The sequence below is a fragment of the Stegodyphus dumicola genome, chromosome 12 (assembly GCF_044657685.1).
Source record: "Stegodyphus dumicola isolate Sdum_Otavi_A_Nest chromosome 12, ASM4465768v1".
Lineage (NCBI taxonomy): Eukaryota > Metazoa > Arthropoda > Arachnida > Araneae > Eresidae > Stegodyphus > Stegodyphus dumicola.
In genome coordinates, this window is record NC_140779.1 from 83,988,778 (window position 1) to 84,016,547 (window position 27,770).

The 27,770-nt window shown below is 37.6% G+C and overlaps 1 protein-coding gene across 2 annotated transcripts in view; it reads right to left on the reverse strand.

Moving 5' to 3' along the window:
- Positions 1-16,432: 16,432 nt before the first annotated feature.
- Positions 16,433-27,770, reverse strand: part of LOC118202848 (peroxisomal sarcosine oxidase-like) — a 46,984-nt gene continuing 35,646 nt past the window's right edge. For both annotated transcript variants that reach the window (XM_035375057.2, XM_035375055.2), the window contains 2 exons: positions 24,695-24,838; positions 16,433-16,763 (listed from right to left, as the gene is read on the reverse strand). In XM_035375057.2, the coding sequence (XP_035230948.1) occupies positions 16,531-16,763; positions 24,695-24,838 (377 nt within the window). In that variant the 3' untranslated portion in view covers positions 16,433-16,530. The remainder of the gene's footprint in view (positions 16,764-24,694; positions 24,839-27,770) is intronic.

Genomic DNA, 27,770 nt, shown 5'->3' on the forward strand with positions numbered 1-27,770 from the left:
CCTACAAAAAGAACGAAGCCGTCTAAGAGCTCTATAAAGGCGTGCGCAGGTCACCCAAGAACAAGCTCTTAGAAACTTACATATGCAGGACTTTAGGAGGGTGCGTGCCATCTATAAAAAACACATATACCAAGCGAAGCTCTCTTCATGGAGAACTTTCTGTACCGCGCCTACCTGACTTCAACGGAGTATCCGTCCCACTCTAAATTCAACAGCAGAGGTAGCCAAATTTCTGCTTGACAGTATATTTCCTGATGAGAATCCGGATGAAGACCTGGAAAAATATCATTCCCTACGCCATAATTTTGAGAATTACGCTACATTTGGTATGCAAGACACTGAACCTCCTCCATCCAGTGCTTTATGACTGCATCATAAAAGCACTCTCACCTCATAAAGCACCAGGTCCGGATGGAGTAGATAATCAAGTGATTAAAATCATCTTCCAAAAATTCCCAGTCATAATCTTGGCTTTTTTGACTGCATGCTGGCGTCTCCGGTCTTTTCCTGCTGGTACTAAGATGGGTGAGCTGGCCTTTTTTCTAAAACCAGGAAAAGACTCTTTCCTTCCATCCTCATGTAGGCCAGTTTGTCTCCTGCCTGCTCTGGGTAAATTGCTTGAGCGAGTTGTACTCGGCAGACTCGTGTACTTCATTCTTGCATTCTAAAAGCATTCATCAGAATCAATTCGGTTTCAAACCAGGTATGTCCACGGATCACGCATTGAGTAAGTTGTTGGATATAATACTCACTAACAAAATGGAAGATAGGCACACAGCAGTCATATCCCTCGATGTTCAAGGAGCTTTCGACTCGCTGTGGTGGCATGACATCATGAACAGTTTGCAAGCCCTCAAATGCCCTGCATTCATAAGACACCTGATTCGCAGCTATCTTGACAAAAGACAAGTTTTAATCACGTTAGACAGAGAATTATTAAGGAAGGGTCTTAACAGGGGATGCTCAAAAGATTCCTGTCTTGGACCCGTCCTTTGGAACATAGTTGCTAACTCAGTTTTTTCAGTCTTTGAAAACAAAGAACGAATAAGGCTTTTAGCATACGCAAACGACTTTTTTCTCATTGTTAGCAGGCCGAAGCGACCTTGAAACACGAACTCGGGATTGCCATAATATTGTTACGGATTTGCTATTTAAATAGCTAATGTTAGTTGAATTGTAAATTAAATGGTTTTATTTCCCGCGCAGTGCAACGCGGGACGAATATTAAAAGAAATCAGCCGGAAAATTGGAAATACAAGAGCGCGTGCATGTAACATTTAATAAATTTCTTCTTCTTCTTTTTTTTTTTTTTTTTTTTTTTTTTTATTTCGAGAAAGTACTAAAAAATTCTCGCGCGCGATTTTAAAATCTTATAAAAGGAGGAAAACCTCTCAGTTCGTTGTAGTTACTTAGTTTGTTGTTTAGAAAACTGCTCTTGTTGACTGTAGCGAATTCGCGGATTAGCTTTCTTTAGCTGTTTTGAATTAAGTTCTCTTGAACGTTTGAGTAGTTAAAAGATAACTACTGTGATATATTGTGATACTGCACAATTATTTGAGGACATTTAATCATAATTGTTGTGATAATAATAAATTTTTGTTCATTTTTCATCGGACTTGTGCATTTATTTCGTAACGAACCCGTACGCACGCAACAATTTTTGGTGTCAGGAGTCGGGTTTGAATGCCAATAACGAGCGATGGAAGAGCAGTTAAGGCAGTTGATATCAGCCTTTGCCTTGTTTAAAGAAGAAATTAAAGAGAAGATGAAATCTGGTCAGATAAAAGATGGAAGTTAGTCAAGCATTCTTTAAAGAAGAGATTAAAGCGGGACAGGAAGCCGTTAAAGAGAAAATGGATGCTGGTCAAAAATCCGTTAAGGAAGAGATGAAATCCCTTAAAGACGAGATGAAAGCAGGTCAGGACAAAATGAAAAGAGAAATTACCTGCGTAATAGAAAATAAATTTGAGGCTATGGAAGGCAGAATAGACGCGGTCGAAATTAGAGGTGGACAAATTGAAGAAAACTTTTCTTCTGTGAAAGAGCAAACAGAAGGCAGAGTTTCGGCCATGGAACAACAAATAGTTTACAGAATTTATTCAGTCAAAGAAGAAATAAAAGAAAGTATTTGTTCCGTTAAACAACAAATTGATGAGAGAGTTTCTGCAGTTGCCAAAGAAATGGATCCTTTAAAGAAATTCATAGCGACGGCAGGGAGCAAGAGTGATGATTTTAAATTCTTACCGATGCCTGCTCGTCCATCTCTGAAGCTGTCCACATATGATGGGAAGACAGGTGTATAAGACACAATTTTCTATCGTGGCGGATGCGAATGGGTGGGATTCCCAAACTAAGGCCTGTCATCTCGCCGCTTCTCTGACAGCAGACGCAGCGGATATCCTGCAGACACTTCCCGAAAACCAAATGCTTGACTTCGAAGCTCTATCCGGCGCATGGGAGCTGCGCGTTGGCGAGAAATGTTTAAAAGATTACAGCAGGCTTCAATTAAAATCCGTCAACAGAAGCCCACCGAATCACTCCAGAAACTCGCCACGGATGTTGAAAGGCTGTCCTACTTCGCCTGGAAATCCTGTCGCTGTAATATTTCATCGATGGCATCCGGGACCCTGAAATACAGAAAGCACTGCGAATGGCGGATGTTAAAGATTTGAAAAGCGCTTTAGTGTACGCCATGAAATTCGAGGCAGCCCAGCAAGCAACTCATAGAGACCGCTAGCCAGTCAGAGCTATGCGAGTCCACGAGCCAGTGGATCAACTGATGGCTTGTTTAGATGATTTAGCTAGAGAAGTCAATGCTTTGATACGGATTAGGAGTGAGAACAAAACGGCTCTAAGGTGTTGGAAATGTGGTATTGAAGGGCATATACGACGGCAATGCAGAACACCCCAGGGCACGGATAATATAACGGATGATTTGACAAGACCAGTTAATGCCTTGAGACGGAATATTGGTGAGAAGAAACCAACCCTAAAGTGCTGGAACTGCAGTGTTGAAGGCCACATACGAAGGAACTGCAGAACACCCTAGAGCACGGAAAATAAGAGAGGCGGGTTAAATAGACAATTAAATGCCATGGGACAGAAAAGCATTGACAAGAAACCAAAGTGCCGGAACTGTGGAACTGAAGACCACGTACGAAAGAATTTCAGAACACCCCAGAGTACGGAAATCGAGACCATTTCTCAGCAACGACGCAGGAAATAAATTAATGACGATATCAAGGAACGGAGGTTGCCAGATAATGTGAAAAACCTTGTTTTAAAGCACTCAAGATTTCTAGAGTGAGTGGCAACAGTAACGGACTGTCCATCAATGGAAATATCGATGGAGTTCCTTGCAATATGATCATTGACACAGGAGCTAATGTTACCATCATTAGGAAAGATGTAGCTGAACAGTTTAAAGTTAAACTTATTTGGACGCCATCCTGTGTTACCCTTCAGACTGCGTCTGGTGATAAGATCGACATAGCTGGGAAGTTAAATGTGAACATCTTGTTTGGAAGTGCCGCCTACCATCACACGGCATATGTGGCGGATATTACAGATCCATGCATACTCGGACTGGACTTTATAAGGAAATACAATTTTTCCTTAGACTTAAAAACAACAAACTGCTGTCAACATCTGAGGACACGACTATCCCTCATCAGAAGGGATCCTCACCTGGAAACGGCTACGCCTTGTCTGAAAGAACCAGCTCAGAAAGCTGGCGAAATCATACTACGGTCGGAGAGAAACACCAGATTACCGGCTATTCATCATCTGAGATGCTCTTCGGTCGAGACCGTCAGCCTCGTGACCGCCTGTTTGGTCGCTCTACGGATGCGCCTACATCGCCTGAGGAATACATCCAAGATGTCCAAGCCCGTTTTGAAGTGATGCACCGTTCCGCACGAAAGCGAGTTAACCTGGCGACGGAGAAAGTGAAGTTCAGATACAACACGAGAGTTACTAGACATAGATCCAAAAAAGGAGACAAGGTGTGGTTGTGGAACCCGATTCGACGAAAAGGACTCAGTCCTAAATTACAGTCACCTTCGGTTGGTCCATATACAGTGCTGAACAGACTGAATGACGTCGTGGTTCGGATCCGTAAGTCTTCGAACTCTAAACCTAAAGTTGTTCATTACGACAGGTTAGCTCATTACTGTGGCCATAGTACGTAGTGTAAATAATTGTAAATAGTGTAAGACCATGGTTCTTTTTGTCTAAATGTGTATTTAATATTTGATTTGTATTTTGTATTTGATAGCATTTGATTTGTTTTATTTATTGCATTTATTGTTCATGTTGTTTATTATTGTAATGTAATGCTTATTATTGCATTTATGCCACAATTGTAAGTTTGGCTTCCTGTTCAGGGATTGTACTGCTCGGGACGTGCAGTCCTTGGGAAGGGGGCAGTGTTACGGATTTGGTATTTAAATAGCTAATGTTAGTTGAATTGTAAATGAAATGGTTTTATTTCCCGCGCAGTGCAACGCGTGACGAATATTAAAAGAAAGCTAAGCCGGAAAATTGAAAATATAAGAGCGCGTGCATGTAACATTTAATAAATTTCTCTTTTTTTTTTTTTTATTTCGAGAAAGTACTAGAAAATTCTCGCGCGCGATTTTAAAATCTTATAAAAGTTGGAAAACCTCTCAGTTCGTTGTAGTTACTTAGTTTGTTGTTTAGAAAACTGCTCTTGTGGACATTTAATCATATTTGTTGTGATAATAATAAATTTTTGTTCATTTTTCATCGGACTTGTGCATTCATTTCCTAACGAACCCGTACGCACGCAACATATCTTTGCTGACTGAGCGAGAGAGCATAAACTGAAACTCTCGGTGCCTAAAACACAAGCACTCATAATTAGTCGAGGCTCTCCATTACGGAGAAAGCTGTCTTAAACTCATGGGGTCCTCCATTAAATGTGTTAAACAACTTAAGTACCTAGGAGTAGTAATAGATAGTAGACTTTCCTGGGAACCACACATCTCTTCTCTAAAATTAAGAATCAACAGACTGACTACTTCCATGCGATCAACAACCATGTTAAGATGGAGTATCCCATGTTACTTGCTTAGAATATGGCACAATACAGTGGTGGAAAGAATTATTCTGTATTCCGCTGCTATTTGGGGAACTAACATCTCTTCCCAAATGAGATATTCACTACTCCCTATACAGCGACACCAGCTTCTTCTCATTTGGAAGGCTTATTGTACCATGTCCACGGCAGCCCTACAAATTATCGCAGGCACGCCGCCTCTGGACTTGTTAGTTGAACGTGAGGCTGTAGTGGTTAGTGTAAGTAGGTTACGATGCACCATGAGTCTCTGGGGATAAATCCATATCCATACAGATTATGAGCATCGCATACCGCAAACTCACTGCCACCCAGCTAAAAATAACCTTGTGGACACATCTTCTTTAATAGAACACCGGACACGGAATTTGCAAATGGTGTTTTCACTGATGGCTCAAAAACTCCAGAGGGCACGGGAAGCGGATTCTGTATACTTTCTGAAGGAGCGTTAACGTTTGAGTAACGTCTCGCTTCATTAAACTCTGTCTTGCAGGCGGAGCTCATAGCTATCAGAGCAGCTCATCTCCACGTGAAGAATAATCCCACAGTACCCAATATCATCTACACAGACTCAGCCTCAAGCCTCGCTGCGATAGCTGGAATTCGTTCTCGCAGCCCTATCGTCAGCTGCATTAGAGACATTCTAGTCCACATGCCTGCTTCGCAAAAACCCTCACTCATCTGGCTGTCCGCTCATACGGGAATAGAAGGAAATGAGAGAGCAGATGTTGTCGCAAAGGAAGCGGAGGATTCATCCACTTTGCAAGAAGTCCCGACCCTTAGGTCAGTCTCGGACCTAAAGAGTTGAACATTCCATCAGCTCCTAAGAATATGGCAAGAATGTTGGGATCAAGCATCCACATGGAGACGAGTATGCAATCTCATTCCCAAGGTCAAGACAACAATCCAAACTAATAGCAATTACGTGACGTATTTCCTCACTGGTCATGGGCCCTTCCCTTCATACCTCTGCCGCTTTCGCTTGAGAGAGAATGGTAACTGTGAATTTGAGGAGGAGGGTCATCCAGACCAGTTTGTGTTCTCCTGCCCCCACACAGCAACTTAACAGCCTCAAGCAACCAGGAGCCAGATTCTGGCCAAATTCGTTCAAGAATCTACAAAGTAACAGAGTTGCCCAGCAGAAACTGAAAACACTAATTGACTATTGTACTAGCTATTACTCTTCTGACGCTGGAAGATAGCCATAAAGTACAAACTTGAGTCGTATGTAACACACATTAGGTTCTATCAACGCCATTTCTAAGCACAGTTTACTTAAAAATAGACACCACACCTTCAGTATGGCATTAACGCTTCTTGAACTGACACATTTATTAACCTGAAGACAGATTACTTGCTCTGCAAAGTATAGTAGTATGCACGTTAGAACTGTATATGTTATTTCAATATTTCAGCAACAGAGTATGTGATATGTATGTTCAGTATGTCATTTTGTATTTATGCAGTGCCAGGTTTTCATACACAAAGTTTGTACTGTATCTGTACATGCTTATATCTTTTATTTATAGTACCCAATTTCACCTCACGCGTACCTCAATGGCATGCTTCATATAAACTTTAACTATCATGATAACATATATGTACAGATGTATATAAGAATATGAGTGAGAGTATGTATGCTTTTATTTGTTTCAGAATATGTATGTAGTGTGTATATATCTATATCTGAGTTGGTATTTATATGTATATACATATACTTTGAGTGCACGCTTCTTCAAGTGTCTTGTATGCTCATGTATATATATATATTTTCTTTTTTTCATTTTATAAATGTCGTCTGCTCAGCCGGGGCTGCTCAGGCCTGCAACCTGGCAGCTAGTGGTTAACTCCCCCTTAGTTGGTAACCATTTCTGCACAGATATATCTATACCTTGTTCGGAAGCCAACTCAGCGGGTTACTCCCCTAACCACTATACCGTCTGGGCTACTACTTTTCAGTTTCTGAGGAGAATTGTAATTCCAACTAGAGCCTTAAATAAGACGATGTCCGATAATATACGTTTTTATTTAAATATTTATAACTGATTTAATAGCTTATTAATTTTATAACTGTCTCTGCATTTCTTTTAATTTTAATTTAATAGTTTCATTATTTTAATTTTTAGTTATTTTATTTATTTATTTTTTCCTTACTTCCTGACGGTCTTCCGTAGTGCTCCAGCAGCTCTGATGTTAGAAATTAAGCCCTGGTTGTACTGAAACAAAAAAATTCATCTGTGGAAACAAATCACCAAAGTGCTATTAATGCAGAATGCCTGTTCTCTGCTTTTTTACTAGAGGCCAACCTGTACTGAATGCATCGAACCATGCTGGAGCATTTTTAGAAAAATGTGTTTCAGCAGTCAAATTGCTAAGAAATACTCTAGTGCAAGGACAAAAGCAGCTGCAATTGTAGAAGAAGTGGGTTCGAGAAATTGGCATAAAGAATAAATCCTCAGTTATTTACTACATTGAAACAGTTCCATTCTGCCTCTTTACGGATGGAAGCAATAATGCCAATGCAAAATTGTATCCAATTGTTTGTTTTCTTTTCTTTTTTTAATTCATACTTTACAGAAATTGAATGTAGTTTAATTCTTTCCGCACTTTAGGCTTTAATATGCAGCATAGCTAATTATTAAAACTTTAAAAGAAAGTGCAGGTCTTCAGGATAATTGATTAGCACTTAGAGCCGATAATGTACCAAAAATGCTAGGCTTGAATTCTGATGTTACAGGCATCTTAAAAAAAATTCAAATTTCCAAATTATAATATACACCTGTCACCTCTTAAATTTAGCAGTTGAAAAAAGGTCAGCTTCTTTGCCAATAAGTATGGATGAATACGTTATAGATATTTATTATTGTCTTGGAAAGGTTTCTAAAAAGAAGGAAAAATTGAAACAATTCCAACAGCTGCATAATACTGAAATAAGAACCATCTAAATATGTATGTAAACGCTGGTTATCTTTAGAGAAATGTTTAGCTAGAATCTTCGACCAATGGAAACCACCTCTTAGAATTTTTAAGGAAGAAAGTAAATGCTTTTAGTGTTAAGATAAAAGTCTCTGTTGAAAGTTATAATATACCTTAAGTAAATGGAGGTGTGGTTATTATTATCATTGTTAAAAATAGGTGTGAGAAAAATTAAGAGGTTTCTGCACGTGCAAGCAATTTAATTGAAAATTCTCAAAAAAAAAAAAAAAAAAAAAAAACGGAAAGGTTTCAGATTTTAAATTACGTCCAAAGGGGCGTTTTTTTTTAACATTTTATGTGTTACATTTATTTATTAAATGTCACGTACTTCGCACGTAAATCATAATATTCAGTTCAACAGCAGTATCGCAAGATAGTTTTAAAATAATTTTAAATTGAGCATATCTTTAGAACTTCTGATACAGAGACTCGCGCGCTGAAGATAAAAATGTCCAACGTTGCCATCGCTCGCTTGAAATCCGTGAGTTTGTTAATCAAAAATTCGTTAAAGTTTTAGAAAATAGGGAATCGACAATAAAACAAATTCCGAATTTCAAATTTGGTCTTCCACATGCCCATATTCATAGGAGGATTACGTCATTCAAAATTCGATGGCTCTACGTACCGTTGTTTTATCACAATGCGAGAAATATACATACATTTAATGCAGATTTTTCATTATTTAATTTCTTCAAATATAATGCAGGATTCTAACATTTGGTGGCAACAGTTTGAAAAAAGATTCGCCGTTTGTTGTGAATCGATGCAAAATCGCGAAACGAAAAAAATAGTCCTTCAGGGACAAAGCCCCTATGGACTAAAAAATACTACAAAATATAAGCGTAAAGCTCTCCCAAAATAAAAAAAAATCAAAAAAAAATCGCTTGACAGTTTTATATTATTGTGAAGTGTACGAGTATGATGTGAAGAATGAATATTTGTGATTTTTATCTTCAGACCTTACTAAAGCTTTTTGCTTTTTTGTACGCTCTATTTTGCCATAATTCGATGTTCTTAATACAGTTCGACAGCGCAGAATTACATTAATTCAAGCTTTGCAATCAGTGGTTAGTCATCTGATTAAAGTATTTGTTGACTAGGGAAACTGATTAGAGAATTATTATAAGGTTAAAAGTAATAAACCTTTTTTTTCTTTTTTTCTTTTGTATATATTAAGTATTTTTACATTAGTTGCATTAAAGAAAATATAACTGAAATTTCAGAGATTAATTAATTACTATTTAATGTTAATTAATTCATTGTAAAAAATAGTTTTTCTTTCTGCATATTTTTATTATTTAAAAAACTATCGTTGAGAAAAATTTCCCGATTTCTTAAAAACATCTCCTGATATTTGAGTGTCGTATGTTGGCAACTATGCATTAGAAATAACAAAACATTGTTATAATAAGGAAGCATCTTCTGGAGCTAATATAATATTGAGTTCATTGAAATGTTCTGAATTTCATGCTTGCATTACTTTCAATTCCAAAAGTATTTTCATATATATTACTATAAAGTAGGATTTATCTGTTAAGATTGATAGATCTCACTGTAACAAATAATTATGTGACAATATTTATGAGAACTACATGAAATTTGTGACAATTCACAGAAAGGTTTCAGTGCAATATTTAGAGCCAGTTCTGATCAAATAAATGAAAAAGAAGAAGAAATTTCTTTTTGGCAGTTAACAAGCAATCAAATATGTGTTTTGATATTATAACTGAAGTCACAGAATTTGAAAATGCGGAAATTTAAATCCTGAAATATCAATAGAAAAGTCAGCGGCAATAGTAGTACTAAGCCCAGGTACCAATCCATCAAAACACCGCCTATTACACTCATCGATAAAAACATTAAAATTGTGAAATAACTAAAAATCTCCTTTTACATGATATACTTGAGTATGGGGACTGGATTCCCCATACTTCGACTCAAAATAAATGCAATAAATAGCTCGTAAAGTGCGTCAGTTCCAAGGAACTAAACTCGGGCCAAAATTCGCAATTAAAAACTCAAATATACCACAGTAGCTGAAAAGGTAGCACTTTATGCAGCATCAGTATGGGGACAACCAATCGGAAGGAAGGAAATCAAATAACTTTAAGATGGATTGAAATGTATAGGATATTTATAAATGTAAAATACAAAGCAAATTTTGTATTATAGATTTTCTCAAGTAAAGTTTATGTCTTTACAAAGAAAAATAGTTTTACTGTCTAAGTTTACTCTTTAAAGACTGTCTTTCTTTGATCCTGTTATTAATGTTAGTTAGATGGTGTTGGTATATTTAATTATGGCAAAGCAAACTAGGGCTATCTGCCTAAGAGGAGGGATGCCTTCGTGGTGGACTTTCTAAGGGAAACTGGCTCGTATACACGTTACACATGGGGAAAACCACGAAAACAGCCATGCAGCCAGCCCGTTCGCGGGATTCGAGCCTCGGACCGAACTACCAGTGTTCAGCGACTTTACCGCTCGGCCGCTGGTGGGCACTGTTGGTTAGATGAAACCCATGAATGTGATAATGTGTAACTTGTTACCTAACTTCATTTTTATATTTAATTTTTGGAATTGATTTAGTTTTCACTTAAAGTGGCTTAATTTGCTTTGATATTAATTTATTACTTTAAATTTACTGAGGGTTTTTAAGAGCTAAAGTTTTGAAAATGACTTATGTTTAGTTTAATTAAATTGGTAATGATAAATCTCTTTTAATAATGTTACGTTATTTTGTTCCTTTACGTTCGTACGGGGTTCGTAGATTTGGAGTGAATAACGACAATACTTGATGGAGTATCGAAACACACTTTATTTAGCCAATATTAATCAGGACAGCTCCAAAGTCACTTTTATAGTCGTCGAACTGTTATAAACACGCTGACACGTTCAGCGACTCAACTTTACCGCTCGGGTCAGCCAATAACGGTGGAGACAGCTTCACAGCAAAGCACCCGAGTACAGCTTTCAACTCTGCTTGGTCGTTCTCGGAACTCCGCGTACTCTCGAGACTCTCCACGCGATGCACTCGACGATACACAAGAGTATAGCTGTCGACTCAGCACAATCTAAGAGAAAACTCGACGATGCACTAATTCGCGATGCAACTAAAAGACCCTCTGGATGCACTCAACGACCACCTCAGCGCTAGACTTCGTAACACTCGCTCAATGACTGACTATATGACCATTTTCTTCCTATTTAAATGTGGTGTAAAAATATTTGTTTAAAACTTAAAAATTTTTTCCTGAAGTTTGGAAACTTATGAGAGAAGTTATCTTTTCTCTTTAAGCAAATGAGCAAGCCGACTTATAAACTTTCGAATTTTGCAGAACTTTTCCCTTCGGCAAAAGTCTCTCCGTTGGGGGAGAGGTTGTAACAGCTTTAAATATTATTAAAATCTTGTAGTTTGAAATAAATAATTTAATTAGATGAACATTAAGGTATATGTGAATGGCAATATTTGAAACCAGGTTCTAGTGCCACGTGCGACTCTCGCATGAAGAATGTAATTTATTTTTAAATGTTAGAATTATTTTTTCTTCTTGTTTTGTATGTCGCCATTTTGAGTGCTAAATAAAGTTTTTTCTGTGTTCCATGATTGGAGTTCCTTCATATTGCCAAAAAAGTATCACACAGCATATCCGGCTTTCAACTTCTTCTGTCCGGTTTCAATCTTTTCTTGGAATTCAACAAAGGCAGTCACGAGCTGTCTTAATAGATCTTCCATTGGTCTTGTCACTGGCATTCACCCTCAAATCCCAATTCTGACACCCGTTGTTATGTTATTTTCTTCCTTTACGTTCATACGGGGTTTGTAGATTTGGAGTGAATAACGACGACACTTGATGAAGTATCGAAAACACTTTATTTAGCCATATATTAATCAGGACAGCTCCAAAGTCACTTTTACAGTCGTCGAACTGTTATAAACACGCTGACACGCTCAGCGCCACAACCTTAACACTGTCAGGGAATAACGGTGAAGACAGCTTCACTGCGAAGCACCCGAGTACAGCTCCCAACTCTGCTTGGTCGTTCTCGGAATTCCACGTACTCTCGAGACTCTCCACGCGATGCACTCGACGATACACAAGAGTGTAGCTGTCGACTCAGCACAGTCTAAGACAAAACTCGGCGATGCACTAAAAGACTCTCTCGATGCACTCGACGACCACCTCGGCGCTAGACTTCGAGACACTCGCTCAATGACTGACTATCAGCTCGCTAGACGAGGCACACACACTAACTGACAGAGGACCAGCAGCGTTTATATAGCTTTCGACTTGTGTTCGAGAACATTCTGGGCTAAACCGGTAAGAATTCGTTCCAGAAGGTTCTCCATCCGTCCATGGCATATCGCCAATTTTGTCGCCAAATGTGGCAACCCTGCTTTTCCTTGCTATTTTATGGCAACCCTAAAACTGCTTTGCGGGGAAGCTATCTTACCGCGCCTGTACATTTCGTAACACTGCCCCCTCCCAAGGACTGCACGTCTCGGGCAGTACAACCCTTGGCCAGAAGCATAATTCGATGCAAACAAAACGTAATGAAACAAGGTATAAATAAATAACATAACTAAAGAAACAGATATTTACACTATGTACAAGTTACATACACAAACACATCACAATTTTAAATCATGCAAATTAAAGTTCAGAAAGAATTTCAGTCTCAGTCTTTTCCTTATTTATACCTGGGTCAAATACTTTTCCACTGCAGTTCTCAGATGCATTTCTGTTTTTCATGGCACAGTCTGAAGATTCAGTTCTTTCAGACTTTTCATCCATTGAAAGATCTAAAACAGTTCGTTCACCACTCTGTAGTTCATTCGCAACATGCATACAGTTCACCTCGGTATTTTCAGCCTCTGGTACATGCCCATTCTCCTTCATTTCCTGGGAACCATTTCCGATGTTTGCACCAGGGTCGCGAATAGAATCCTATCCTTTATGAGCAGAAGTATCCGGGTTTAGAATCAAGTCCTTGTCTACAAAATCTGCACTGTGAGACGCACACTCAGTTTGTGAAGTGGGTGAATTTTCTTCCAGTACTGGAGCGCACTGCTTAAACTGCACATCAGCTTCTCCCATCTCTGCATCCACTTTCATATGGTTCATATCGCATCCACTTTCATATCGCATCCACTGTCATATGGTTGAACACCAGCTGCCTGCGACTTCGTAAATTCACTAGCAGTTTTGACGAACTTAACAGTCCCATTTTCATTTTCTTCCATTTCAGGCACTTGAGAATCAAAAGCTTCTTTCCTGGCTTTTATTTCTTCATGTTTTTGTTCTTTTCCTTTAATCTCGTTAGATGTTTCATCCTTAATTTCTTGATCTTTCTCAGACAATTCATTATCTACTTCCTTATATTTTTTTCATCCTTGGATTCTCCAGATGCCACTACTGTCATTTTCACATCTTCTTTTATGCTCCAGTTTCTTCTGTAAGCTCCACTTTCAGCTGTTGAAGTTGCTCTCGCACATTTTCTTGGCCGCCATTTATCTCTTCTCGTCGGCCTTTCTTCGCTTCGAGTCCGGCTTTGATCTCAGCTGTCATCTCCTTATATCCAGCTTTTATCTCATCATATCCGGATTTTATCTCAGCACACCCGGCTTTTATCTCAGCTGTAACAGCTTTAAATATTATTAAAAATCTTGTAGTTTAAAATAAATAATTTAATTAGATGAACATTAAGGTATATGTGAATGGCAATATTTGAAACCAGGTTCTAGTGCCACGTGCGACTCTCGCATAAAGAATGTAATTTATTTTTAAATGTTAGAATTATTTTTTCTTCTTGTTTTGTATGTCGCCATTTTGAGTGCTAAACAAAGTTTTTTCTGTGTTCCATGATTGGAGTTCCTTCATATTGCCAAAGAAGTATCACACAGAATATCCGGCTTTCAACTTCTCCTGTCCGGCTTCCATCTTTTCTTGGAATTCAGCAAAGGCAGTCACGAGCTGTCTTAATAGATCTTCCATTGGTCTTGTCACTGGCATTCACCCTCAAATCCCAATTCTGACACCCGTTGTTATGTTATTTTCTTCCTTTACGTTCATACGGGGTTTGTAGATTTGGAGTAAATAACGACGACACTTGATGAAGTATCGAAAACATTTTATTTAGCCAATATTAATCAGGACAGCTCCAAAGTCACTTTTACAGTCGTCGAACTGTTATAAACACGCTGACACGCTCAGCGCCACAACCTTAACACTGTCAGGGAATAACGGTGAAGACAGCTTCACTGCGAAGCACCCGAGTACAGCTCCCTACTCTGCTTGGTCGTTCTCGGAATTCCACGTACTCTCGAGACTCTCCACGCGATGCACTCGACGATACACAAGAGTATAGCTGTCGACTCAGCACAGTCTAAGACAAAACTCGACGATGCACTAAAAGACTCTCTCGATGCACTCAACGACCAATTCGGCATGCGTTCCAGAAGGTTCTCCATCCATCCGTGGCATATCGCCAATTTTGTCGCCAAATGTGGCAACCCTGCTTTTCCTTGCCATTTTATGGCAACCCTAAAACTGCTTTGCGGGGAAGCTATCTTACGGCGCCTGTACATTTCGTAACAATAACTTTCAAAGGGTTCTTTTGATTTCATTGAAATTTGGTTTGGCTGGTGAAAGAGGATGTTATCTTTTATGTTTACTAATTTTAAATTTTTTATCTTTATGTTACACTTAATGATGTTTAAACTTAATTGTTTTGGTAATTTGAATTTCCCTTCCTTCCGTGTAAAAAAATTAATGAATCTTTAATTTTGGTTTTAGCTAGTATTTTCGACAAACTGTAACTTGCTGGTATTTTCGACAATTCTTAATGCAGTAAAAATTTTATAACTGTAAAGAATTTTTTAACAAGGGGAGGACCTGTTTCTGAACTCCAGATGTGTTCGAAACTATTTTTCTTATTTGAAGTCTGTGTCTGAATTTTAGGAATGTTCTTATCATCTTTTTCAAAAGGGGAACTTCGCTCATGGGTAGCATTTTCGAGGAAATATATGTGAAACATCTTACGACTATTCGGAAAGTGGATCCTGATTGCGAGGCTAGCAAGTAGCATACAATTACTCTGTGTTACAACTTTTCATAGATATGGAGGGCACTGTTGCGTCAAAAGAATTTTTTGTGTGGTTTAATTATGTAACTGTCGGTTCGCCGTTGCGATGTTGATATGTTACTGTGAAATATATTGGTGTTTTCATTAAAATATAAATGAAAAACGTCATCCATTTGTACCAAATCAAGATCATCAAATTACCACCGATGTAAACTCGTCGAAACAAAAGTAGCATTCTGTAAAGTTCAAAAACTTTATAAACGCCAAGAAGGCGAATTTCACCAAATGTGGACTTTGGCGCAGAAGCGCCAGCAATAGAAACTCGCCAAGATGGGCAGTTGGTTGAAGGAGGCAAAAGGAAGAGGTGTGGTGTGCGCGAACCGGCATATTCTGCCGAAGTTCTGTTCTGTAAAATTATTTATTATATTTTTATGTGTGTGTGCAAAATAAATTCACGTATCGTGAAGCTGGTGTGTTCATTATTGATCGGCCATTGATTATGAATTGGCAAGCTCTTCTATGCTGTGGATTGGTGCAATGTAAAGCCGAAAGTGGATGCGTTCATCGTCCCGAGTAAATTACAAGTAAACTTTACTAATTCGTATAAAAATTGCCAATTGTATGTGTTCGTCTTTCGAACTTTCTCATTCGTATCGTTAGTTTCTTCGTAACGCTCTGCGATGCATTGAAGGATAGGATAATGTTTGCAATTTCCAGCTTGGTAAAAAGGAGTTGGTGATGAGGCTAAAGGGTGGAATATGTTTACGTGGAACATTGGAGACTTACATGTCAGGCAGAGCATTGTCGTTGCCTTTTACCTTTTTCAAGGAGAGAGTATGGAAAATTGAGAAGAGAAGCAATTTCAGCCAAATTCTGGTTAATCTTTTCCAAGGACTGAGTATGGAAAATTGAAAAGAGAAGCAATTTAAACCAAATTCTGGTAGACCCCTTGTTGACGCATCCCAAAAAGCACCACTAATTTTCTACTGGAGGTCGGCGATCCGTTTGGGTTTGCTTGACGGGAAAATGGTGAGTTTCTCGCCTTAAAAACTAAGAAGAGAATCATCCCTGCAGTGGAAGAGGAGAGTCAACGCTGGCAATCATAGAAAGACATCGTGTTTTTTTTTTTTTTTTTTTCCATTTTATAACTGAAATTGTGAATATTAGCCTCAAAAGTACTAAATAACCTATTGCTCATTTCTATACTTATTGTCGAATTGCTTAATATTTTATGTTTATTACACCCTACTCAGAAGTTATAACAATAAAAATAAATCTTTGTATTAAAAAATAATTTTATTTATTGCAACCAGTTTTATTGTTCTTTAACAGATATTCCACATTATCTGTGTGCAGACATTTGAACAGAAATCTTAACTTTCTGCAAGAATAACCTTAAACTGTGATTTTGCCAACTCCGAATCCCATTTCCCTGTTATGCTCAAATGTGCAGCGATTCTACCAACCTCATCAGAGAATTTGGCTCCTTTGCCATTTCCAACTACAGCTACGGTTACCGTGGGGCTTACTTGATCAATGTAAGGTAGACCAGATGGACTTTCACATGTAACACAAGTCATGCTACTGAGGCCTTCAACTTCCAAACCTTAAAAAGAAAAAAGACCGTGATTAGATAACTATAATGAAACTTAACAACTTTCTCCGATTCCCCCCCTCCCCCCAAAAAAGCTAATAATCGCTGCTGACATTATGATGAAATCACACTGTAAAAATTTTATTTTTTTCTGTGTAACGTAATGACTGCTCTTAAATTCATAAAATCACAGCTATTTACAATAAATCTTACAATAAAAAGTAGTGGCAATATCTCTGCGTTGAGACAGATGTACCCCAGATTATTCTAGTGCAGGGATTCTCAATCAGGGTGACATTTCGTAGTTTCAGGGGGGGATGCGGTCAGCCTTTTGTTTTAGTTGTTGAGCTAGCCCTGCTCAACGAATAACTGGATAGCACAAAATTCAGGGCTTTTGTTACCCCGTACATTGTCCGAGGGGCAACGTTGGCGCTGTTATGCATCTGCACAAAATATTTTGGGCCGATTTAAGGTAAGAAAACAATTTTGAGACGACACATTGTTTTGTTGCTATAAGCCATGTAAGAAAAAACAGGATAGGAAAATGGGACAAAACACGAGAACTTCACGTGGTTGCATAATTAAAGTCCCACTGCACTTTACAGTTCTGGAATCTGAATCCGAGTCCAGTGATGCGTATGAAAAGAATCCTGTGAATAGAAGTATCTTGATTTGCCAGATCGGGCATGTTGAGCTGCATACTGCGAAAGTAATATTCATTGTGGCTTACGCTGAGCACTACTGATGCTATTTACTACTACGATTATCTGCATGGAGCACTTAGGACAGAGGTGGGGAACCTTTTTGCCATGAGAGGCCACATTTAAATTAGGCAGTGATAAAGGAGGCCGCATAAGTTGATATACCCATAAATGCGACTTTTGTGAAATTATTATAGTTCTTGTATAGATTTATCATTTTATTGCATCAGATAGAAATAATGCAAAAAAATTGAAGTCATTTACTAAAATAAAAATGTAGAGTATAAAATATTTTTGTATTCACATAAAGCTAATAACTTATTATAACATTAATCTTTAATAATTTTTTAATAAACAGCTACATTTATTTAAGTACTTTTTCAAATAAAAATAATAAAGTATTTTTCAATAAATTTATTACATTATAAAGAAAAATAATAGAAAAATAACAATATTGTTACGAAATGTCAAGGCGCGGTGAGACGGCTTCCCCGCAAAGCAGTTTTAGGGTTGCCATAAAATGGCAAGGGAAGGCAAGGTTGCCATATTTGGCGAGAAATTGCCCATTTGGCGACAATATTGGTGATATGCCATGGACTGATGGAGAACCTTCAGGAACGAATTCTTACCGGTTTAGCACAGAATGTTCTCGAACAGAAGCCGAAAGCTATATAAACCCTGCTGGTCCGCAGTCAGAAAGTTTACCTCGTCGAGAGGGAGTGTCTCAGAGTGTGCCTCGTCGAGAAGGCGAGAGTGCGAGATAGTCAGTATCGAGTTGGTGTCTCGTCTAGCGAGTCAATCCCTGCGGAGTCTATTGAGTTGACAGCCGGGCAGCGAGTGCCGAGTGGGTCGTCGTGTTAACCGAAAGAGTCTGTTAGTGTATCGCGGTTAGTGCATCGTCGAGAGAGCGTGTTGAACTCCGGGAACGACTGAACCGAAGAGTCGGGGCTGTGCTCTGAGTGTCGTTGAGTGCATCGCGAGTTGTAGCGTGGATAGTCTCGAGAGTACGTGGAGTTCCGAGAACGCTCAATCAGAGTCCGGAGCTGTACTCTAGTGCTTTGCCGTGAAGCTGTCTCCACCGTGATAGTCTCCTGGAGGCTGTGTTGCTGATCGTGTCAGCGTGTTTAAATTAGATCTTCGACGACTGTAAAAAGTGTTACTGGAGCTGTTCTGATTAAAATTGGCTGAATAAAAGTGTGTTTCAATACTTCATCAAGTGTCGTCGTTATTCACGTCAAATCTATGAACTCCGTACGAACGTGAACGAAGAAAATAAAGTATGAACTGGTGTCAGAAAAGGAAAAACGTAACAATATTAAGTTATAAAAAATCCAATATAGCAACAGTACGTAAAATAATGATAAAATTCGATGCAAAATTTAATTTAGTAGGATATTTGCATTTTTTTCTTGGCTGAAATTAATTGAATGTTTGGATCAAGCTTCGTAGCCCGTTGCCTTCGTCGACACCATAAATGAGCATCTGTAATTTGCGTTCTGGAACTATTTTTAATTTTTGTCATGACAAAAAATGTTGAGTCGTAACAATATGTACTTCCAAAGTAGAAGAGTAAACGGTGTTACATGCTCTCGTAGGCATGGCTATTCAACAGCATTTTTCCAGATATCTAAGGGTCCTTTTTAGTATCAAAAAGAGATTTGAGGACACTCTCTTCCCTCAACTCAAATAACGCCATTTGTTGTTCCGTAGCAGCTTTGGATATATCTACTAAATGTGACTCAAATGCTAGTCTGAACTTCTGCCAGTTTCATAGCAGAAATACACTCGTCAAAATCTGAAAATCTTTATCAGTATATCCTCTATTAAAAAATCCAAGACACCTACATATTCATCGAATGGTTTATTTTTACATTTTTGCTAGTTCCGGGAAGATTTCTGCAGTATCCGAGAGCAATGTTTTGAAAAATGTTGATTTTTCCCCCTGAAACGCTTGGATCTTTTGCCGTATTTCATATCATATCATATACACTGGTGTGCAAAAATTAAGGACGAGACGGTTTTTTCAATATAACTTTGTACAAAAGCTTTCCAAATCAACACATTTAATACCGTAAGATCCCCAATACGTGAGGACATGAGTAATGTAAGCAACACTTACTAAAAGAGAAATCAGAGGGATGAAAAGAAGCTTTATCGAAAAAGTAGCATGGAGCGCAACGCGACTGAAGGCCGAAATATCCCTGTGATTGGTGTCCAGCAAGAAACATCCCGTTTTTAATAAGGGATATGATCTCCCCTGACTGCTAGGCAGGTTTCACAGCGTCTGGCCATGCTGAGAATGAGGGTGTCAATGAGTTGTTGAAGCATTGCTGCCCATTCGTCTTGCAGCGCCAATCGAAGCTCCGGAATCGTTACTGGTGGTAAGGTACGAGCTGCAAGCGTCTGCCTAGAAATTCCCATACATGCTCGATGGGATTGAGATCCGGAGATCGTGCCGGCCAATCCATACGTTCAATATCCTCACTCTCTAACAGCTGTTCGGCAGCTATTGTGCGATGACATGGTGCATTGTCGTCCATGAAAAGGAAATGCGGACCCATAGCGCCTCTAAAAAGACGCGCATATGGAAGAAGAATCTCGTTACAATAACGGGTCCCGTTGACTGAACCTGCGTCGAAGATGCGAAGGTCTGTACGACTACCAAGCATGATGCCTCCCCAAACGAGAACACCGCCACCTCCATACCTGTTCCTTTCAATGATGTTCGAGGGATGATTGCGGCTTCCCCGCTCTCTCCAGATGAGTATGCGATGAAAATCGCTACTCAGACTGAATCTGCTCTCATCTGTAAAGAGTACTCGTCCCCATTCATTGTCTCTCCAATTCCGGTGTTCCCGGCACCACAGAGAACGCCTTCTCCGATGGGCAGGCGTTAGAGCTACACACCGTACAGGGCGTCGTGCAAACAGACCACCACCGTGCAGTCTTCTGGCCACGGTAAAACGCGATATCGGTCGTCCAGTCGCCTGTGTCTAGCGATTTCTACGGCTGTCTGCCGCCTGTTTCTTCTGGCCTGTAAGGCAATATACCGGTCATCTGCGGGTGTGGTTCCTCGTGGAGGACCACTACTAAACCTCCGGATAGCTGTTCCTGTAGTTTGAAATTGTCTCCAAAGTCGTGAAACGATGCTGTAAGCAATTCCGAACTCTGCAACCACACTTGTCACACTGCGGCCTTCCTCCAGCTTCCCAATGATTCGACCTCGGGTAAAAGCATCCAGATGTCGTCTAACAGATTGATTATTCGCCATTTCTCGCTGAGGCAGCAACTCGGTGTGATTTTAACTGCTATACGGCGTGCAATCTCTTTGCCAGAAATACTGATCTTACACCGACAACATGCTTTATACTACTCAGACACTCCCCCATTACGTCTACCTGCATATCTGCGCATGTGCTACCTTACATCAGCTTACTTAATCTCCTGATTGGTCTTTCTGTCCGCTCTGCCTCTTCGTTCAGCTGATATGCTAATATTTCGACTTCGTCCTTAATTTTTGCACACCAGTGTATACGGTTCGCTTTACCTTACATGTAAATATTTAAATTGTTTCGTTTTGTCATAATATCAGATAAAAATGCAATGTTTTTGCAAACTGCGTCATCTAATAGATCACATAGTTTTCCCTGTTCTTGATACGAGTTTAAAATCTGTCATCGTAAAGATAAAACTTATCAAAACCTGTCCTGATGATAGCCAGCGAACTTTGTAGTAGTAAGGTAGTACACACTGTACAACACTGTACGTTTCCTCGACTTAACTTAGCATCTGCCGAAATTCACGATGATGCATTGCATTTACGCAAATATAGTTGACAATCGAAATATTTCTATTCAGAGTATCCTGAAAAATGTTTATTTTTTCGCAAAGATTTTGCTGATGCAAAATGCAGCGAAATGATATAAAGTTTTCAAGTTTTCTTTTTTTAAACAACAAATTTTTCTTTTTTACCTCTCATAGAAGGTGCGCCATCGGCGCAGACACTGACTATATTACTGACATTTAATTGTAATCGATGGCATATTTCTCTGAAGGTTTCGGAAATGTCAACTCCTCGAGTTTTTCCAGTTAGTGTACCCAGCGCAAAGAGTTCTTCGTAACATTGAAAATCTTAAGTTACAGCAGGAATAAAATATAAACTTATGTCGAGTCAGTTTTATAAATGCTTTCATCTAAAGCAATTTGAAAAGTAAACATCTTCATTTTGTATAATTCTACGAAGTTGCTCTGTTACATTTCCAGCTAACTTGTGCTGCGGATCTGATATAGTTCTTCTTAAAAGAAGTAGTTATTTATATTTGTCAACTTTTTCTGTATCTAACATATGTACTTCTTCAACAATACATACTTGAATTATTTCTATGCTAATGGTTCTAAGCTAAATGGTCTGCTTCTTTTTCCAAGTATATGTGCTATTTTGTAAGTAACAACAACTACAGTGGTATTTTTCTTTACAAAAGCTTTAAAAGACGCCTGTTGATTATGCTTTTCTTGATGTTTTACTGTTGATGATGCTTGATGATGCTCAACTTTTGAACTCCATCTTGTCGAGTTTCACCTTCTAAATTGAAATATTTATGTTCTTTATTAAATCAAATAGTGTTTATTTGCAATCGCCTTTTTCGAAGTACTCAAAACTACATTGCACAATAAACACACTATTTTATCTTTCACAGAAGTAAAGAAATAATCTAACTCCCACTCTACATTAAATGTTCTGTTTTCTTCACTTAATTTTCTTCTCTTACAATTTGACATGACGGAGAAAAAACGAATATCAAATAGTTTTTTTAAGAAAACATATGCTTAACTAAAAATACAAAAAATCGCGTATTAGTAAAACCTCAGTATAAGTAAAACAATAACTAGATTTTCACAATGGCCGATGGCAATACAAGATGAAATATTAAAAACACGCACATATAAGTACAAATCAACAATTCCGTAATTTACAGGGGAATGTTGAGGGGTGGGTGGCAGTTGCTATTGCAATAGGATTAGTCTATTTCAAGTAAGGGTGAGCCATAGCCAAAAATTAGAATAAAACAGAAGAATTTCTATTGTTGGATGTTAGCAAACTGAAAGTGCGTTAGAAATGCAATAATTTCAGACTATGAAAGACTAACAGAACTGCAACACTGTAGCATTCTAATTCCTGTTTTGCTCAATAGATGGCAGCACGTTATTTAATTCTATTAATTTTCAAATTGTCGTAATCTATATAATTAAGTATTAATTAATAGAAGAGGTAGATGCCGCACAAGAAAGTCACGGTTGCCGCACGTTCCCTACCTCTGACTTAGAGATAGTCGCGACATCTTTTGATCCTCCATAATAATGTGAAAGTGCCATAATGTGAGCTCTGTCACAGATCTGAACGGCAGTGAGAAAACGCAGAACATCCATGATACCCACTCGATATGATATCATGTGACTATAATCTCTTCTCCAAAGCTAAAGAAGTACTAAGAGTAATCTATTGTTGCGTGCGTACAGATTCATAATAGATTGAATGCACACAGAATTGATGATAGCCTGATAAAATGTAATGAACCAAAAGAAACACTTTATAATTCTGAAACTTTCCACAAAAATAGTTGTACAACTATTCACAGTATCACACAGTACAATCAGCAGTTTTATTGCGAATTATAATTACCATTTCTAAATTACTACTGCGAACTTCTAAATTAATTCTAGACTTCTAAATTACCAGATATACAAAAATATTTCATACCGTAGTTTTCAATGAGAAATAACAGCCTATTAATTTCGTGCAAATGCATTTTATTCAGCAAATTAATCTTCTTCAGCTTTAGATACATGTTCCCAATGATTATTATTACTTCCGCATTTGTAAAAGTTATTGCCACTAGAGCCTAAAATGTCGTCGTGTGTTCTGCGTGACATCATCTCGGTCTTGGAACTGTTGCTCATGCAAATGGTAATCCATGGCCAAAACCAGAAAACAGCTAGATGGAGCGATGTCTGGAGAGCAAGGAGGATGGAGTAAAACTTTCCAAACAAGTGTGTTTTTCATTTCCTCCATCACTTTCGCCTTATGAGGTCTGGCATTTTCTTGAAGAAGGATCATTCTTATCCCGTTGACTTGTGCTGGCTGCTTCAAATGCAGTGCAGCTGCAACACTTTGCGACTATTACGAGTACACCTCGACTGTGATGGTTCTGCTACTCTGCCGTGATAACAATGAAGAGCAAATGGTGAACCGATGGAGTTTAGTTTCCTTGCTCGAAACGTGACGAACCCATTTACTGAGCTTCTGTGTCTTCCCAAGGGGTTTCCTCCGACAGTTTAAATCCTTGTGCAAGTTTTTTGCATGCTTGATGTGGTTTGTGCTCTGTTCCTTCAGCAGGGTTTCGTCGATAGTGGGTGGACGCCCAGTTCGCGACTTATCCTGAAGGCTTTCATCTCCCGATGCAAATCGACTGGACCGCTGTTGCTTTATGAGATCAATCGCTGGCTCTCCAGACATTGGTTCAATATTTTCCGACATATTCTGCAGCACTGCTTCCGAGTTTGGACCCTAAAGTAAGCATCGCCGAAATCATTCATGGACAGTGACATGTTCACTTCAAGATTATAGTTCCTACAACGACATGACCTACTATTGACACGCCTCATAACTCTGCACTAATTGACGGTTGACGAGGATGTCAACATTTGAAGTCATCCCAACAGAGTGTCCGACACCTTCCGTTTGAATTTCAATGTTCATTCCAGCGGCACGAACTCTTCAGGATACATGATAAGAAAGAAGAGAATTTTCTGCAAACACAGGAAGATGAAACGGAAGTAACTTAACGATTACTTGAGTTAAATCTAACTGAGTTTTACTAAGCAACTGTTGATTATTAGTAATTTAGCTTTACTAAATTATTCATAATTAACTGAGTTTAACCAAAGTGAGTTTTTTTATAATTAATTTATTCTTTTTTATAATTATTAACAGAGTTTTATTAAAAGTTTACCTTATATGTTTCTACTTTCTTGTAAGGCCCACATAAATAAATTGTTTATTAAAATATATTATATGAAAATTATAAGATATCATACAGTAGACTTAGTTCTACTTTTGTCATTTTTTTGAGTCTTAACATTTTTATAAAATTCTCAGTCACTTTAAATTGCAGAGAGTTTTTAAAGAATATAACGACTATTGTAGGTATATACTTTGTATCAAAATGTATCTTGGAAACTTACCAGGAAGCATTTCAATGAGAAGTTTTGAATACATTTCTATTACTCTTTCATCACCTTTTGAGAGATACCAGTGCTTAACTTCAGGCAAAGTCTTTATATCGCAGTTTACCATGTCCATGTGGCCAATCTTCAAGTAGTAGTTTCCTATAAAATAATGCAAAAGTTAGCTGAAGTGAGAAAACTTTTTTATTATTTATGGGATCAGAAATATGCATTTAATAAGTTTAGAATGCATAAAAATTAGAATAACTTAGAATAAAGTAAAATAATTTTTTTCTTCATATTATAAAATCAATATTTGTTATGTGAAAATAATAATAATTATAACAGCATTCTGCGTTCGAAAACTGCTGCTAACGAAGTACTGAGTACAATAAATAAGGGAGAAAATACGAATGAATTAATAAACCATAGGAAATTCAGTTAGAAACACCCCCTTTTCCTCCGGAAAAATTACTACCACCTGAACGTTTACCCTTTCCTAAGCATTTCTGTGCGTTTTTATGCAATTTAATTGATATTCATAAGTAATAAAATTTTTTCTTATTAACGGTACCATCTGCATCAAGTTTTGTTGCACTTATCTGTGCAACAAAGTTATTTATGCAAAGTTTGTCTGCAAAATTTTACGCCTGATTTGAAAATAAAACTCAAAGAGTTATATCTTAAAAAGGCAGATTTCTTCATATACGATATAATCGCCATTCTTTTCTATAACTGTTTTTCGATTTTTTTATTACCTTATGGATTCCTTCTGTATACAAAAGACAGGATTTCTCTTGAAAGAAGATTAAGAGAGGTGGAAATGAGAGATTTTGGCAGCTTTTATGAAATCTTCATTTTGTTTAAATTATTCTACAGTAATTGCAATAGATGAACATTTGAAGAAGAAAGACGTGGAAAATACATTGATTGTTATTTTTTCATTTTAAATCGTCCAGTTTTACACTATCGTTGTGCGCTGTGATGATACCACCTTGAGCTGCCAAGACCTGGTTTATTTTTGGCGAATTTTACTCATTGAGTTTGGTGAATGGCACTGAGTACTTGTTGCTGTGACTGCCGCTGAAGAAGGTGCAGCTCAAATAAAATTATTCACCTATTCTCCCCACCAAACAGATACCTTACTTAGATGAAAGTTTAGCTTCTGTCGCGGGATTTTAACTTCTGTCTACTTCTTCTCACTCCCTTTCTATCATATATTCTAATCCAATATTATTCGTCTAGTGATGTTACACTTGTATTGGTAGTATAAACTGGTATGAAACCGTTCCAGACTTGAAGCGAATTATCGCTTCGTCTGGAAAGAATTGCAGTCTTGGAAAGGTTATGAAAATTTTTTATTAAATCAGAACTTTTATTAATTAATATAAACGCGAGGTTCGTGCTTAACAAACAGGCACCACTTGTGGCGATGGCACTTGAAGTAACAGTCAATTTAAATTCAAAACTAAGTCTAGAAGCTAGAAGCCAAAAGCTACACAACTGATTGAACGCGAAGTTGGCTCAAAATTTTCATTGATGTAACAATTTAAAGTCAGCAACTATAATGCAAAGTCGAAGAATGCAGTCTTATCTGAGCTAGCAGAAACCTGGTAATGTGTTCTCGAAAGGCAGAGACATGCTCTGTTTTACAATAAAAAAACTTCGACTTACATACTCTCAACCCGATTTGCATTCTGGTAGGGAAACGGTAAGGCAAAGAAAGTTATAGTAAAGATCTAAATCATAATAACTGGTTAGGTTAATATAACAATAACACTACAACGTGTTATGACTCAATCTACAAGTTGCTCGTTTTTCATGGCGTCTGAGGAAAGATACAGTGCAGTTCATTCTTTTCCATCATACAAAACGGCACCCATGCGTAGAATATATATTTCTATAAGGTCATTCTATTCCAGAAGTGAATATATATTTCTATAAATGACGAAGTTAATAAAAATTGTCAAATCTGAATCTTCTTAGCAATCTCGTAAGTTATAATCTTGCGTAGTTTTCCATTAAAAGCGTCCATTGGGTATTTTCTACTAAAGATCATAACTTTTAGTTAGAATGCTGTTCAAAGCGGAGTTTATATTCTCCCTAATCTTACTCATAAATCTACTTTATTCAACAATATCTGTTTTTTAAAATGACTCATCGTACTTCTGTTTATTCAGCAACATACCACGTAGTCTCTAAATAAGCACCATTACTGCAATTTAAATATACTTCTGGGGCTTTTGAAAATTGGGTGCAAGATTTTTGCAGTTACTCAATAATATGTGTTATATATATGTATTTATTTTGTAATATAAGCGTATAGATAAAAAAAAAAAAAAAAAAAAAATAATTTTTCCTAAATTTAAATTTGTATTTTTATAAAAACAAGTTAGTTTAGCTTTATATACAAGGTGTTTGATAAATGTAGCATTGTTTCCTTGATTATCAATACTAAAGATGCACATCCATTTACAGAGTTCCTCAAAGTGACCTTAGACAATTTTATGAAAACGATTTCAACAGCATGGCTGAAAAAGCTCTGTAAATATAAAAACTGTTTTGAATATAGTCCTTGAAGAACAAAACTCGAAATTATTTTTCATAAATAAGTCAAATACAAAAAAGCACTTTAATTTTTATACAAATTTGTGAAGAGAGGAGTAGTTAATATTTTTACGCGAAGAGAATAATGTTTTAGTCAAGAGAGAATCTTTCTAATTGTCAAATCAAATATATTTCAGCAAATTTTATTTTGCTTCCCAAATCTGTCTCAAAATTTCGAATTTAGATTGGTAAGCGGTAATGAGAAGTGATGTTAGGCAGTAAATATTTTCTGAAATATCTTGTGAATTTTTCTCCATAAAAGTATCAAATGTTCCTTCTTTTGGTTTTTCAACTTACTAATTTATAATTAATACTCTAAATTGAATTTTTGGTTCATGTTAACCATGCAAAAGGTTATATTTTGTGTAAATAGAACGCCGTTATCCCGAATACTAAAACTGTTTCTATCAAACTTTCTGCTTTATTTTGATAAATTCTCTAATTTAAAATATATGCCTAAAACAAATATTTGCCATCTATAACCGAT